Raw genomic sequence first — 16,281 nt, 5'->3', positions numbered from 1 at the left:
AACTCCTCAACATAATAAAGGGCATTTATACAAAGCCAACAGCCAACATCACCCTAAATGGAGAGAGCCTGAAAGCATTCCCACTGAGATCAGGAACCAGACAAGGATGCCCTTTCTCACCACTCTTATTCAACATTGTCCTGGAAGTCCTAGCCAGAGCAATTAGGCTAGATAAAGAAATAAGGGCATTCAGATTGGCAAGGAAGAAGTCAAAGTATCTCTATTTGCAGATGACGTGATCTTATATGCAGAAAACCTAGGGAATTCTCCAGAAAACTACTGAAACTAATAGAAGAGTTCAGTAGAGTACAGGGATACAAGATAAACATACAAAAATCAGTTGGGTTCCTCTACACCAACAAAAAGAACATCAAAGAGGAAATCACCAAATCAATGCCATTTACAGTAGCCCCCAAGAAGATAAAATACACAGGAATAAATCTTACCAGAGATGTAAAAGACTTATACAAAGAAAACTACAAAACACTAGTACAAGGAACAAAAAGAGACCTACATAAGTGGAAAAACATACCTTGCTCATAGATAGGAAGACTCAACATGGTGAAAATGTCTGTCCTAACCAAAGCAATCTATAGATACAATGCAATTCAAATTCCAATGACATTTTTTAATGATATGGAGAAACAAATCAACTTCATATGGAAGGGAAAGAGGCCCCAGATAAGTAAAGTATTACTGAAAAAGAAGAACAAAGTAGGAGGCCTCATTCTACCTGATTTTAGAACCTATTATACTGCCACAGTAGTCAAAACAGCCTGGGACTAGTATGACAAAAGATACATAGACGAATGAAACAGAACTGAGAATCCAGATATAAACCCATCCACATATGAGCAGCTGATATTTGACAAAGGCCCAAAGTCAGTTAAATGGGGAAAAGACAGTCTTTTTAACAAATGGTGCTGGCATAACTGGATATCCATCTGCAAAAAAATGAAACAAGACCCACACCTCACTCCATACACAAAAACGAGCTCAAAATTGATCAAAGACCTAAATATAAAATCTAAAACAATAAAGATATTGGAAGAAAAAATAGGGACAACACTACAAGCCCTAATACATAGCATAAACAGTATACAAAACATTACTAACAATGCAGAAGAGAAACTAGGTAACTAGGAGTCCCTAAAAATCAAATACCTACGCTCATCCAAAGACTTCACCAGAAGAGTAAAAAGATTACCTACAGATTGGGAAAAAGTTTTTAGCTATGAAATCTCCAATCAGCATCTGATCTCTAAAATCTTCATGATACTGAAAAAACTCAATTATAAAAAGACAAATAACCCAAATGAAAAATGGGCAAAAGATATGAACAGGCACTTCACTAAAAAAGACATTCAGGTAGCTATCAGATACATGAGGAGATGCTCACAATCATTAGCCATTAGAGAAATCCAAATCAAAACTACAATGACATTCCATCTCTCTCCAACAAGGCTGGCATTCATCCAGAAAAACACAAAATAATAAATGTTGTAGAGGTTGTGGAGAGACTAGTATATTTATACACTGCTGGTGGCAATGTCAAATGGTACAACCACTCTGGAAATCAATTTGGTACTTCTTTAAAAAGCTAGAAATAGAACTACCATAGGATCCAGCAATCTCAGTCCTTAGACTATATCCTGGAGAAATAAGAGCCTTTACACGAACAGACATATGCACACCCATGTTCACCGCAGCACTGTTTACAACAGCAAAAAGATGGCAGCAACCACGGTGCCCATCAATGGATGAGTGGATAAATAAATTATGGTATACTTTTTTTTTTTTACATACAACAGAATACTACGTGTCGATAAAGAACAGTGATGACTCTGTGAAACATCACAACGTGGTAGAATCTGGAGGGTATTATGCTGAGTGAAATTAGTCAGCTGCAAAAGGACAAATATTGTGTAAGAACACTAACTATTTAAACTCCAAGACAGAGAAAGAGTTTAAACAGAGAAGAAAATATTCTTTGATGGTTACGAGAGGAAGGAGGGATGGAGTGAAGGAAATGGGTATTCACTAATTAGGTAAAGTAGGTAAGAACTATTTTAGGTGATGGGAAAGACAACACACAGTATAGGATAGGTCAGCAAGACTGGACTAAACCAGAAGCAAAGAAGTTTCCTGAATAAACTGAACACTTTGAAGGCCAGTGTAGCAGTGGCAGGGGTTTGGGAGCCATGGTTTCAGGGAACATCTAAGTCAACTGGCATAATAAAATCTATTAAGAAAACATTCTGCAACCCACTTTGGAGAGTGGCGTCTGGGGTCTTAAACACTAGCAAGCAGCCATTTAAGATGCATCAATTGGTCTCAACCCACCTGGAGCAAAGGAGAATGAAGAACACCAAAGACACAAGGTAATTATGAGCCCAAGAGGCAGAAAGGGCCACATAAACCAGAGACTACATCAGCCTGAGACCAGAAGAACTAGATGGTGCCCAGCTACAACTGATGACTGTCCTGACAGGGAACACAACAAAGAAGCCCTGACCGAGCAGGAGAGCAGTGAGATGCAGACCCCAAGTTCTTGTAAAAAGACCAGACTTAATGGTCTGACTAGACTAGAAGCACCCTGGTGGTCATGGTTCCCAGACATTCTGTTAGCCCAAGACAGGAGCCATTCCCAAAGCCAACACTTCAGACAGGATTTGGACTGGACAATGGGATAGAAAATAGTACTGGTGAAGAACGGGCTTCTTGGATCAAGTAGACACATGAGACTATGTTGGCATCTCCTGTCTGGAGTGGAGATGAGAGGGCAGAGGAGGTCAGAAGCTGGCCAAATGGACACAAAAAGAGAGACTGGAGGGAAGGAGTGTGCTGTCTCATTAAGGGGAGAGCAATTAGGATTATATAGCAAGGTGTACATAAATTTTTGTATGAGAGACTGACGTGATTTGTAAACTTTCACTTAAAGCGCAATAAAAAGAAAAAATGAAGTCCAAATTAAAGCCACCAGGAAACACTCATGAAAACAGCTAAAATGACAAAGACTGCCAACACCAAACTTTGGCAAGGATGTAGAGCTACTGGAACTCTCATGCCTTGCTGGTAGGAATGTAAACTAGTGCAATCACTTTGGAGTAGAGCTTAGAATTTTTTTTTTTATAAAGTAAAAATACACCTATTCTTTGACCCAGCAATTCTAATCCTAGATGTTTATCCAAGAGAAATGAAAACATATATTCACCAAAAAATACTTTTGTAAAATGTTTACAGCAGCTTTTATTCACAATTGCAAAAAACTGTAAATCACCTAAATGTCTATCAACATGAGAATAGATTAACAAACTGTGCTATAATCATACAATAGAATATTACTCACAGATAAAAAGGAAGAACATACTACTGTATGCAACAACATGGATGAATTTCACAGATATTATGTAGAATACTAAAGAATAAATACTTCCATTTATATGAAGCAGGTGAAACTACTCTAAAGAGGGGGAAAAAATCAGAATGATTGCTTCAGGGTGAGGTGGTGGGAAATTACTGGGAAATGATAAAAGGGAGCTTGCTGTGGAAAGATCATATTCTATAGGGTAATACAAGTGTGGGTTAAACAGATGTATCCATTTGTCAAAACTCTAAAAGATTGATACACTTCAATGAATTTAAATTTTATCTGAAAACCAAGAATTCCTAAAAAATAGTAATCAGAGGGAACAGGAAGCATGCAGAGGTATAAATAAAACATAAATGTATTGCTTCTTAACCTTTTATTTTTATTTAGCACTGAACAGAATTCAGGTATTGCCGTAGCTTCTTTAGTGCATGTACCTTTTCTACTGCTTGTTCTTGTACTCTTCTAAAAACGTGGGCATTACACTTTGGTGAGGGGTGTCTGGGGTCTTAAATGCTAGCAACCGGCCACCTAAGATGCCTCAATTGGTCTCAACCCACCTGGAGCAAAGGAGAATGAAGGACACCAAATTCACAAGGTAAATACGAGCCCAAGAGACAGAAAGGGCCACATAAACCAGAGACTACATCAGCCTGAGACCGGAAGAACTGGATGGTACCTGGCTATAACCGATGACTGCCCTGACAGGAAACACAACACAGAATCCCGAATGGAGCAGGAGAGCAGTGGGATACAGACCTCATATTCTCGTAAAAAGACTAGACTTAATGGTCTGACTGAGACTAGAAGGACCCCAGGGGTCATGGGCCCCAGACCTTCTGTTAACCCAAAACTGGAAGCATTCTTGAAGCCAACTCTTCAGACAGGAATTGGACTGGACTATAAGACAGAAAATGGTACTTGTGAGAAGTGAGCTTCTTGGCATAAGCAGACACATGAGAGAGACTATGTGGGCAGCTCCTGTCTGGAAATGAGCTGAGAAGACAGAGGGGGATAGGAGCTGGTTGAATGGACACAGGGAATACAGGGTGGAGAGGAGGAGTGTACTGTCTCATTAGGGGGAGAGCAGCTAAGGGTACATAGCAAGGTGTATGTGAGTTTTTGTACGAGAGACTGACATGATTTGTAAACTTTCACCTAAAAGCACAATAAAAAAAAAAAAGGGCATTATAAAAAGCTTGGACATGATTTAAAAATGCCAGGAATTTTACATAGCTCACAAAAGAGGATATTCAAATAGCCAACAAGCACATAAAAGAATTTTCAATGTCATTAGCCATTCCAAACCAAAAGCCAAATTCACTGCTGTAGAGTTGATTCCAACTCACAGCTACCCCATAGGACAGAGCAGAACTGCCCCCATAGGATTGCCAAGGCTATAAATCTTTACAGAAGTAGACTGTCACATCTTTCTCCCATGGAGCAGCTGGTGGGTTCGAACCACTAACCATTTGGTTAGCAGCCAAGCACTTTAACTACTGCTTCACCAGGGCTCCTCATTAGCCATTAGATGGATGTAAATGAAAACCACAATGAGATACCATCTCATGCCCATTAGGATGGCAATGATAAAAAAAAAAAAAAAAACAGAAAACAACGGCCTTTGTGGAGGTTTGGAGAAACTGAAACTCACACCCATTGCTGGTGGGAATATAAAATGGAATATAAATGGTAAAGTCACTGTGGAGAACAGTTCGGCGATTCCTTAAAAAACAGAACTACCATACGACCCAGCAATCCTAATTCTAGGTATATATCCAGAAGAACGCAAACAGAAACCTGTACACCAGTGTTCACTGCAGCACTTTTCACCACAGCCAAAAGATAGAAACAACCTAAATGATACTACGCAATGATAAACAATGGTGTATCTGCAAAACATCTAACAACACGGATGAATCTGAAGGGGATTATCCTGAGTGACATAAGTCAATCATAAATGGGCAAATACTGTAGGAGGCCACTACTATAAAAACACAAGCAAAGGTTTCCACATAGAAAGAAACAATCTTTGATGGTTACAAGGGAGGGGAGAGGTGGGCAAGGAAAAACACTAACTAGATAGTAGTTAAGTGGTACCTTTGCATAAGTGTAAGACAGTACTCCGTACTGGGGAAGTCAGTACAACTTGACCAGGGCAGTCACAGAAGCTTCATGGACACATCCAAACACACTGAGAGACCAAGAGGGCTGGGGACCATGGTCTCGGGGGACATCTAGCTCAACTGGCATAACACAGTCTATGAACAGAATGTTCCACATCCGACTGTGGTGAGTAGCAACTGGCCCTGCAAGTGCCATCTAAGATACATCTACTGGTCCCATTCTGGCTGGAGCAAAGGAGAATGAAGAAGACCAAAGACACAAGGGAAAGATTAGTCCAAAGGACTAATGAGCCACAGCTACCACAACCTCCATCAGAATGAGCCCAGAGCAACTAGATGGTGCCCGGTTACCACCACCAAATGCTCTGACACGGATCACAATACAACAGGGTTCTGGTCAGAGCGAGAGAAAAATATATAACAAAATTTAAAGTAAAAAAAAAAAAAGGCCAGGCTTGCTGGTCTGACAGAGATTGAGAAATCCCAAGAGTATGGCCCCCAGACACCCTTTTAACTCAGTACCGAAGTCACTCCTGAGGTTTACCCCACACATGAGGAATGTGCTTTGTAGTTCAACCATGCATAGGAAACTAATGGGGACACCAGCCCAAAAGCAAAGATGAGAAGGCAGGAAAACTGGACAAATGGAAACAGGGAACCTGGGGTGGAGAAGCGGAGAGTATTGACACATCATGGGGTTGGCAACTGATGTCACAGAACAATTTGTGTGTTAACTGTTTAATGAGGAACTAATTTGCTCTGTAAACATTCACCTAAATCACGATAAGAACAAAGAAATAACCTAAATGTTCATCAACAGAATGGATAAACAAAATGTGGTATACACATACAATGGGATATTATGCAGCAGTAAAGAGAAATGAAGCTCTGACACATGCTACAAAGTGGATGAACCTTGAAAACACTACACTGTGCAAAGTTAGTTAGTCGCCAAAGGACAAATGCTGTATGATCTCACTTAAATGAAATAACCAAATATACAGAATGCAAAAATTATTAATGATTACCAGGGGTGTGCAGAAGGGTGGCAAGAGGGACTTTTGTTTGGTGAGCACTGCGTTTATGTTAATAGTGGTGGGATATTTGGAAATGACAGCAATAACGGTGGCACAACACGAAAAATATAATTCATGTCACTGAATAGTGAATATGGAAGTTGTGTTGGTATGTGTATTTTCACAATTAAAAAAAAAAGCCAGGAATTTTAACCCAGCTGTGTTGACACCGAGGTATTGTCTGGTACCATGCAGCAGTGTCATGGGTTTAGAAGCCAGAAATGAGCGCAATTTAAAATGACTATTACAGAAAAGTTTGTTTTGTTCATTTATTTGATTTTGTTAGGGAGATGAAATAGACTGTTGGGGGAAGAGTGAACTTAGTTATGTGGAAATTTAATGCTTACTGTGGAAAATGTAACCATAAGAGCATAAAGTGGTTAAAGATGAGTAATAGGTACCTGGGGAGAGGGGGATTTCATTATATTATTCTGTTTACATTACACAGTGGAAATTTTCAAAAATAAATAAAAATAAAAGCTAGAATCATGATCTGAATTTATGAAGTCCAAGTCAGGAGCAGAATTGTTAACCACTATGCACTACCTCTGTTTTTTTGAGAACGTATTTTACTCAAAGGTTTGTAAAAACAATTTTTCCATTTAAACAAATATTATTGTCATTTAATAAAATATAAACTCTTAATGTATTTCAAAGAAATAACAAGAAAAATAAGAGACCTAAGAGACATGACATCTAAATGCAAAGTGTAGACCTTATTTGGATAATGATTCCAAAAAACCAACTATAAAAAATACTTCATGAGATAATAAGAGAAATCTGATAACTATCTATTTGATGATACTAAGAAACTATTAGTTTTTTAAGATGTGACAATGGCACTACAAAGAGTCTCACTTGCTGGAATGATTAAACGCTCAGCTGTTAATTGAAAGGTTGGCAGTTCGAACCCACCCAGCTGCTCTGCAAGAGAAAGACCTGGTGATTTGCTTTGGTAAAGATTACAGCCAAGAAAACCCTATGGGGCAGCTCTACTCCGTCACATGAGATTGCTATGAGTTAGAAATCAACCCAAAGGCATCCTACAACAACAAAGGTACTACATTTGCATCTTTAAAAAAAAGAAGAGTCCTTACCATTTATATACAGATATTGAAGCATTTACAAACTAAATGATATGAGGTCTAGGATTTACTTCAAAACAATAATTTGTAGGGGATAGGAGTATAAATGAAACAGACTGCCATGTGTGGATAACTACTGAAGTTGGGTGAAAGGTATTATCAGGTTAATTATACTAGTCCTCTACTTTCATATATTGCTCAGTAATTCCTACCTAAAGAGGGGGGAAAAAAAAACTCATACTGGAATCTTCTTGATTACTTGATACATTTGGCTTTTCCTTGAGATTTAATCTTTCACAAGTATATGTTACTTTCCTTTTTGTTGACTTTAAGCCCAGGTTCTATTTTAACTCTTCTCTCTTCCTCTATACACATACTCACAAACATACACAGAACTGTTAACTTGCTTTATGTTGACAGCATATCGATATATCTACTTTTTCGACATCTCTAACTTTTCATTAATTTCAGGCAAATGTACATTCTCATTTTAAAAGAAATGAACAAAGAATGTTGAATTGTTGAGCCACCCCACTGATGAATAGTTCGTTAAGATTCCTTACATGAAACAACCAGAACGGAAAGAATGAGAATGTTCACGTGTGCTGAAGAAGGTAACCAATGTCACTGAACAATCTGTGTAGAAATTGTTGAACGGGAACCTAAACTACTGTGTAAACCTTCACCGAAAACACAATAAAATATTATTTTAAAAAGAGATTCCCTTATAGCCCAAGACTAGACCTATACAAACCTGAAATGGGCAGTGAGCTCCATGTGGGAACGAAGTGTCTGGTGGCAGGCCACACACTTGACTTGAAATGGAACATCTTTGCAGAGATCAATCAAAAGTTTCTTTGCAAAAGATGGAAATGATATTGGATGTGCTATTCCCTTGTCATCTGAAAAACAAAATAAACTAACTCACATGGTCGTTTGAGTATAGGGCAACCCAACCTTCCTCCCCTTTGCCTTTCCCAACATCAGGTAGAGAAGTAAAAGAAGACAGTTACTTACATGATAAAAATCTACAGGAACCCATTTTCTAGTCCAATGGCAAAGGGTACTGAATTTACCCTTGAATTAATATTTAAGTCGTAAATGCAAACTTCCAACTTAATCCAACTTCCCAGATATCATGGATATGCAAACATTTTCCTGAATGAATGTTTTTGTTTTCAAAGTTTCTCTTCATTCCCCAAAGTAAGTAAACCTAACTCTTAGATACAGAAAATACTAGGAATCTTAAAAAAATAAGAAGAATTGATATATAAATGTTTCACTGTTACGGTTCTCAAACTAACAAAATGATAAGTAACCTCAAAAATGATGTGAGAAATATGATAAATCAGCAAAGATTAGTCTAATAATTTTCAACAAGAGTATTAACATACCGCCCAGTTTAAAAATCTGAAGGAAATGATTCTTTCCAGACATATGCTTCAAACACTCATCCTTGCTGCTGAAAAGAAGGAAGCAATTTGGACACGCAAAACACTGAATAACCTGGGGAGGAAGGTTGTTCTTATGTCCATCATCTGCAGCTTCCTAAAATATAAGGCAAAGCTGTATTACAGACAACTAAAATCAATATACAATGCTTAAAATCAACTTTCAGAAATTCCTATTTATCATCTATTTGAAATATTCCATATCAATTTTTTAAATTTATTTTTTGTTGTTAATATACACAGCAAAACACACCATTTCAACAGTTTCTACACTAACAATTCAGTGACAATGATTACATTCTTCGATTTGTACAACCATTCTCACCCCCCTTTTCTGAGTTGTTCCTCCCTTACTAACATAAACTCACTGCCCCCTAAGTCCTTATCAGTTTTTAACATGAAAACTTTTTGTTCCCTGATTGTGAATTGTGGAATTTTTTCACAATTGATATAATATATGAGAAATTTTAGGATTTCTTCCCTCAAAACAAATTATGACACCTTTCTGTGACAATATAGAAGTCTATTTCCTTTCTATTTTTCATTTTTTACATACACATCCATATTATATAAACGCATAAATGTGATCACATCACATATACTTTTTCTAATCTTGCTTTGTTCCCTCTACCCTGCAAAACAACCAGTGTTTACAAATATATGCATTCGTTCATAAATTTACCCATGATTATTTATAAAAATATATAAACATACAAGAGGGACTGTCAATGTTTTAGCAAATATTGTCATTTTACAGACTCTTCTGTCTCTTAGTTTTCCTATTCCACGGTAAGTAATGGTAATTCCTAAAAATCAACTGTAACTCATTCTTTTTAACAGTTGTGGGTCTACTGTGATTTAATCAAACATTCATTTTCAGTTTTAATGGTCAATATAAACAATGATGCCACAAACATTCTTGAATAAATACCCTCACCTATAGGTGCTTTTCTCTCACTATCAGGAATGGCCTTGTTGGGTTGAAGGTGTATGTATTTGAATGTTAAAAGATACTGTAAAATTTCTTTTCAAAAAGGCTCTAACTATTCACATGTCCCCTAACAATGAATGAGTCTGGTGGATACATTTATTATGGGTCTTTTTCATTTCTGCCACTCTAACAGATGTCGTGATACTCATTGTTGCTTTAGGCTGCATTCCCCTGTCTACTAGAAAGTCTGAACATTTTTTTCATATACTTGTTGACTATCTGGGAGTGCTCTTCTGTGAATTGCTCATTCATATCCTTTGCATCATTTTTCAATTGTTTTTGTTTTCTCCCTCCTGTTCAATTCGTATCAGGTCTTTGTTATTGAACCTAACCCTCTGTGTTACATATATTCTTCCAAATATCTACTAACTTTAAAGTTTTTATATAGCCAAATAGGTCTATCTTTTCTAGTTTCCAGGCATCTAAGTTAAGAACTTCCTCTATCCTGAAATTGGGGGAAGATGTATATATGTATGTATGTAAGTGTATGTGTATAAATATAATTTAACTCCTGTTAATGGATTATTGGTCTTTAGGGTAACAGCCTTAAAAGCTGTGTCATGCCTTCTCAGATTTACTATCATCAATACACTTTTAATAATAACAAATAATACCCAGGAGGACATTTTCCACTCCAGTTTTAAAAAAAAAAACCACACACATTGCCATCGATTGGATTCCGACTCACAGCGACCCTATACAACAAAGTAGAACTGCCCCATAGAGTTTCCAAGGAGCAGCTGGTGGATTCAAACTACCGATCTTTTGGTTACCAGCCAAATGCTTAACCACCATACTACCATGGCTCTAATTAGTATACAGAGTATGAAAAAATATATATATAAAGCATATAGAACTTTACTGGAATATACCTACTGCAAAAGTATGGTATAGTCATGAAAAGTATGGTCTATATGCAAAAGAAGCTATTTATTTGCAAATATTTTCTACAAATTGGGGTAACAAGTGGAAAATAGGATGTCTGGTAAGTTTAAGTACTCAATTCCTTTTCACCACTACATTTCCGGTTGCATTAAAATGAAATACACCAAAAATCTGTATACCCAGCAAAAGTAAATAAAGCCACTAGAATGATTACATTAAAAAAGACAGATAGAAACAAGTGTTGGTGAAGATGTGGAAAAACTGGGACCATCATATATTGCTAATGGGAAAATAAAATGATGCAGCCACTTTGGAAAATAGTTTGACAGTTCTTCGGAAAGTTAAACATATAGTTACCGTATGACCCAGAAATTTCACTTCTGGGTACATACCTAAAAAACTGAAAACATATGTACAAAGACTTGTACATTTATGTTTATAGCTGCATTGTTCATAACAGCCAAAAAGTGGAAACAACCCAAATGTTCATCAACTGATAAATCAATAAACAAAATGTGGTATATTCATAAAATGGAATATTACTTGATAATAAAAAGGTACAAACACTCATAAATGCTGTAACATGAATGACCCTTGAAAACATTATGCTAAATGAAAGAATTCAGCCACAAAAGGCCACATATTGCATGATTCATGTATGTAAAATGTCCAGAAGAGACAGATCTATAAAGATAGAAGATTAGGACTGCGGAGGATGGAGAGATGGCAGGGTGGTGGCAGCTAAGGTATGCAAGATTTCTTTTTGTTTTCAGAAAAAACAATGTACAAGGCTAGCAATGATTTGGAATGGGTGGGGGGAATGACGTTAGATAATACGATGCCCCTAGGAACAGAATGAGTAAGGGTGGTAGTACCTATTGACCCACTAGTGGCAGCAAGGCACTTGGGGCTTACAGTGTTTCTACCCACCCCCACCCCCACCCCCACTAAAAAGGAAAAGAGCAGGAAGTAATCTGGCAGTGTAATACCCACGATGCCCCTAATGTTAAAAGATGCTAGAAACTTGCTACTTAACACGTGATTCAAGGACCAGCAGCACTGGCATTACCTAGCAGCTTGTTAGAAATCCTGAATCTAAGGCTCCACCCTGGATCTACTAAATAAAAAAATCCACATTTTAACAAGATTCCCAGGTGATTTGTGTACATATTAAATTGAGGAGCACTGGTTTAGAGGGAAGAACTTAGAGAGGAAAAGAAAAGAGGAAGGAAGCAAGAAAAGCAATGCAAGTTGTAAAGAATTTCACTCTCCAAAATGAAATTCATAGGTATGAAAAGCTATAAGGATTACACAATCTTCTAGCAACCCCTCTGGCTGATTAAGACAGGTAATTACAACCCTGTCCTTTAGAGTTTCCCATTCCTTTAGAGCTCTCATAAAAACACTTCAAGTAATAAGCAACAAGGAGCATTTTTGAGGGCATGAGGCCAGTACCTAAGTGCTTTATATAGTATTATACTTACTCCGAACAATCCTGCATGTAAGTTTTGACAATTCCATTTTACAGAAGAAGAAACTAGGTTCACGGATGTTCAGTAACTTGCTATGGGCATGTAACTAATAAAGGTGACAGAGTGATCCCAGAAGGCTGAATGTCATAAACCTACTTCCCAGAATAAAGGTAAAAGGATGGGCAAAACAGCACAGTATACACGATTCCCAGAAAAGAGTAATTAACAAAAATTGGGAAAATACCAAGGAAAGTATTCTTTAAATTAATTTTAAAGTTAAACTATCTCACTCCAATTTACAAAAGAAAAAAAGGTAAATATGGTCATCACAATAGAGAAAATACTTAGGGCAGAAAACAAGGAAACATGCCCCTTTTTAAAGAACTCTAGTTTAGAAAAAGGTAGCATATCAGCAACCTACCGCAAATGCTAATTATGAAATGTACTCCTCTTGAGCCCCTTTTCTCTTCCTCCCTCAAATCTTCATTACAATGAAAAAAATTATCATTTTTTCAACAAATCTTTTGACTTCAAGGTCTTCATTTCAAATGCCATTACCTAAGTCATACTCTTTTCTCACCTCAAAGCTAAATTACTGAATAAGTCACCTAAACCAGTCTCCTTGATCCATGTCTCTGAATCTATTCTGAACATTGTTACTATTATAATATGAATAAATCTCTTTGCTGTCCCTAAAAAAGAAGATGGAATTGGGATCTAGAATAAAAAGTTCTTATAGCTCTGAAGTATTGCAGGAGTATTGGTGGTTCAGTGGTAGAATTCTCGCCTCCCATGCAAGAGACCCAGGTTCGATTCCAGGCCAATACACAGCTTTTGGAAACCCTGGTGGCGTAGTGGTCAGGTACTATGGCTGCTAACCAAAAGATCAGCAGTTCAAATCCACCAGGTGCTCCTTGGAAACCTTATGGGGCAGTTCTATTCTGTCCCATAGGGTCGCTATGAGTCAGAATCAACTCGACAGCAATGAGTTTGGTTTTTGGTTTTTCTGGATAGCTCTGAAGGTCTAAAGCATTAAGCTCATCATGTTATCATCCTATAATAGTTCCCTATTGCCAATAACAAGTTTAAAATTCTGTGCCTTTATAATCAGGTTGCTAATTGTGGCAGGAGTTCCCAAAACCATCCTCAGGTTGCACAGTTCACTAGGACGACTCACAGTACTCAACATACAGTTGCATTCATGATTGTGATTTATTACAGTGAAAGGATACAAAGTGACATCAACAAAACCAGCTGCTGTCCAGTCATTTCCGACTCATGAAAACCCTATGTGGGGCTCAGAGTACAACTCTGCTTCACAGAGTTTTCAGTGGTTAATCTTCTGGAAGTAGATCACCAGACCTTTCTTCTGAGGTCCCTGTGAATGGACCTGAGCTGCCAACCTTTCATTTAGCATCCAAGTACGTTAACCATGTGCACCACCCAGACAGTGAAATCAGCAAATGAAAAAAGGCATATGGAGCAAAGTCCAAAGAAAACCAGTGTAAGCTTCCAAGTGTCCTCTCCCAGTGGAGTCATACAAGACGTACTTAATTCCTACAGCAACAAATTGTGACAACACATGAGAAACGGCCTCTACCAGGAAGCTTATTAGAGACTCAATGCCCAGGCTTTTTAATTGGGGGCTTGTCATGTAGGCAGCCTCTGCCTAGCATTTAACAAAATTCCTGACTCCTACAAGGAAAGCAAGTATTCAGCATATACTATAATGTTTGCACAAACAGTTTAGGCACAGTGAGCCAATCATATCAGAGAATGATGGGAATCCTTCCCAAATCCAAGTTCTGAAATGCCACCCAACCTTGCAAACAGGCCTTTCTAACATCTCAGACCTACTATGTTAACTCATTTCTTCACACTATTTCCATACTTACTCTTGTGCTCAGGCTCTTCAAACTTAGCTAGAATTCTATTACTTTTTCTTTTCATCTAAGTCTTTCTAATCCTTGAGGATCTTCTTCCCTTCCGTGACATTCTTCTATATTCTCCAGCCTATGTTTTTCTCCCCTTTCTCTGAATTCCTATTTCAATTTCTGTTGTACCATTTAAGCCTTGTTCATTCTAGAGCACAAGCTCCCTGTGTGTTAGAACTATACAGAAGAAATATATAGGTGATTTTTCTTAACATACTACAATGCCTAGCCAGTGTTGATCACGATGCAGGCTTTCAAAATCTGATGACTGAGTATAAAACAAAATCTGCTTCAAGGATACACATCTATTCTGGGAGTGTTCTCTATCCTGGAGTAGGGGTGGAGGGACTGCAGAACTCAATCAGAGTTATTGTTTTAAATTAACACATCAAATAGGAGATTAGTTAAACAAGCTATAATATACTCATACAAATAGAACACCACTTACTGATTTAAAATACAGAAATGCATGCACTGACTCAACAAACAGTATTTGTGCTTGCAATAAAATGCTTTTTTTAAATCATAAAACAATTTAGATACCTTATTTTATGGAAAAATAGTGGAACATACATATCAAAATGTTAACAGTAGTTGTATCTCTGCAAGTGAGAATAGGGTAACTTCTTGTTTTCTTTTTTCTTAATTTTAAATGTTTCCACAATGAACATATATACCATTTGCAATGCTAATAAGTTATATAAGGTCGCTATGAGTCATCATCAACTCAACAGCAATGGGTACGGGTAATATCATATATGGTAAAAACACATTACAGAGTTCGATATTACATGGATTTGCATATACCATGAATCAATTCATGTCCCTTGAGATGTAATACTTAATAAGAATTATATAGCACAGCCTTTTAAATGCTAGTTTTATTTCTTTACATGACTGTTAATAAAGGAGAAGTTATCTACTACTTGGCTCCAACACTTCAACAGGGAGTAAAAAGCAGTAGACCTGAGAGTAGGGTATAGTTCTCACCATACCACTAACTCAGAGGATCTTGAACAAGATAATTTACCTTCATAGAGCAACTCCATAAAAGGAAGGATTTCAGTGATAATCTTTAGGGCTGCTGTCTTTTAACTATCAAGTTGCCCACAATATTAATGCTCCAAATAATTGTACTTTCAGTAGACAATCACAATTTTGATATTTGTGTGCATCATTGGTGATTGCAAGCTTAACAGCAGCAAGAAATCTGCACCCAACTCCATGATTCTCTAGAAAAAGAAAACCTACTCTTAACTTAGGACATGCTCTTACCTTAGCAAAAAGGTGATCCCTATATTGCTGTTGAGTAACAAATTTTTTATAACATACTACACAAGCAAAAGAATTGATGAAAGGTCCGTGTAGTGTAATTGTTGGATCACATGGAGAGTGATCAAACCTACGTGGCAAAGGAGAGATAACATTAGAAAAGCCCACATTCCAGGGACAGAACTGTGTTGCTTTGTCTGTTAGATTAACCACACACACCCTTGGAACTTTTCTACTGAAATAATGTTCTTCCTATTCAGCAAACATCAAGTGACTCCCATATGCCAGACAACCATTTTAATAATAATCTCATGTTAAGATTTCAGGGATACTTCTATAACTATAAACGGTTTTTAATGTTTAACTATTTAACTAATTTCTATCACTTTAAACTGTGTCGAAAACTTTAAGTAGTTGAGATACAGTATGTTACCGAATTACTTATACAGTGCTGCAGCTCCCTCTAGAGGCCTCTCTCAGTAAGAAAAGACATGACGTTACTGTTGTTACTTGCCATCGGACTCATGGAAATCCCATGTGTGTCGGAGTAGAACTGTGCTCCATATGGTTTTCAATGGCTGATTTTTCAGAAGTAGATAGCCAAAACTTTCTTCTGAAG

The 16,281-nt window shown here is 37.3% G+C and overlaps 1 protein-coding gene and 1 non-coding gene across 14 annotated transcripts in view; one reads left to right on the top strand and one right to left on the bottom strand.

The window, feature by feature from the left end:
- Window positions 1-16,281, bottom strand: part of ZNF451 (zinc finger protein 451) — a 140,582-nt gene that overhangs the window by 70,087 nt on the left and 54,214 nt on the right. For all 13 annotated transcript variants that reach the window (XR_010322371.1, XR_010322374.1, XR_010322373.1 and 10 more), the window contains 3 exons: window positions 15,666-15,792; window positions 9,052-9,205; window positions 8,412-8,559 (listed from right to left, as the gene is read on the bottom strand). Coding sequence is in view for 8 of the 13 variants with exons in the window: in XM_064287658.1 (XP_064143728.1) it covers window positions 8,412-8,559; window positions 9,052-9,205; window positions 15,666-15,792 (429 nt within the window). In the remaining 5 variants the exon portion in view is untranslated. The remainder of the gene's footprint in view (window positions 1-8,411; window positions 8,560-9,051; window positions 9,206-15,665; window positions 15,793-16,281) is intronic.
- TRNAG-CCC (transfer RNA glycine (anticodon CCC)) lies at window positions 13,214-13,284 on the top strand. The gene has a single exon. It is a non-coding gene; the product is annotated as a tRNA-Gly (tRNA).

This window comes from Loxodonta africana, chromosome 1 (genome assembly GCF_030014295.1).
Source record: "Loxodonta africana isolate mLoxAfr1 chromosome 1, mLoxAfr1.hap2, whole genome shotgun sequence".
Lineage (NCBI taxonomy): Eukaryota > Metazoa > Chordata > Mammalia > Proboscidea > Elephantidae > Loxodonta > Loxodonta africana.
This window is presented reverse-complemented; position numbering and strand designations above follow the sequence as displayed.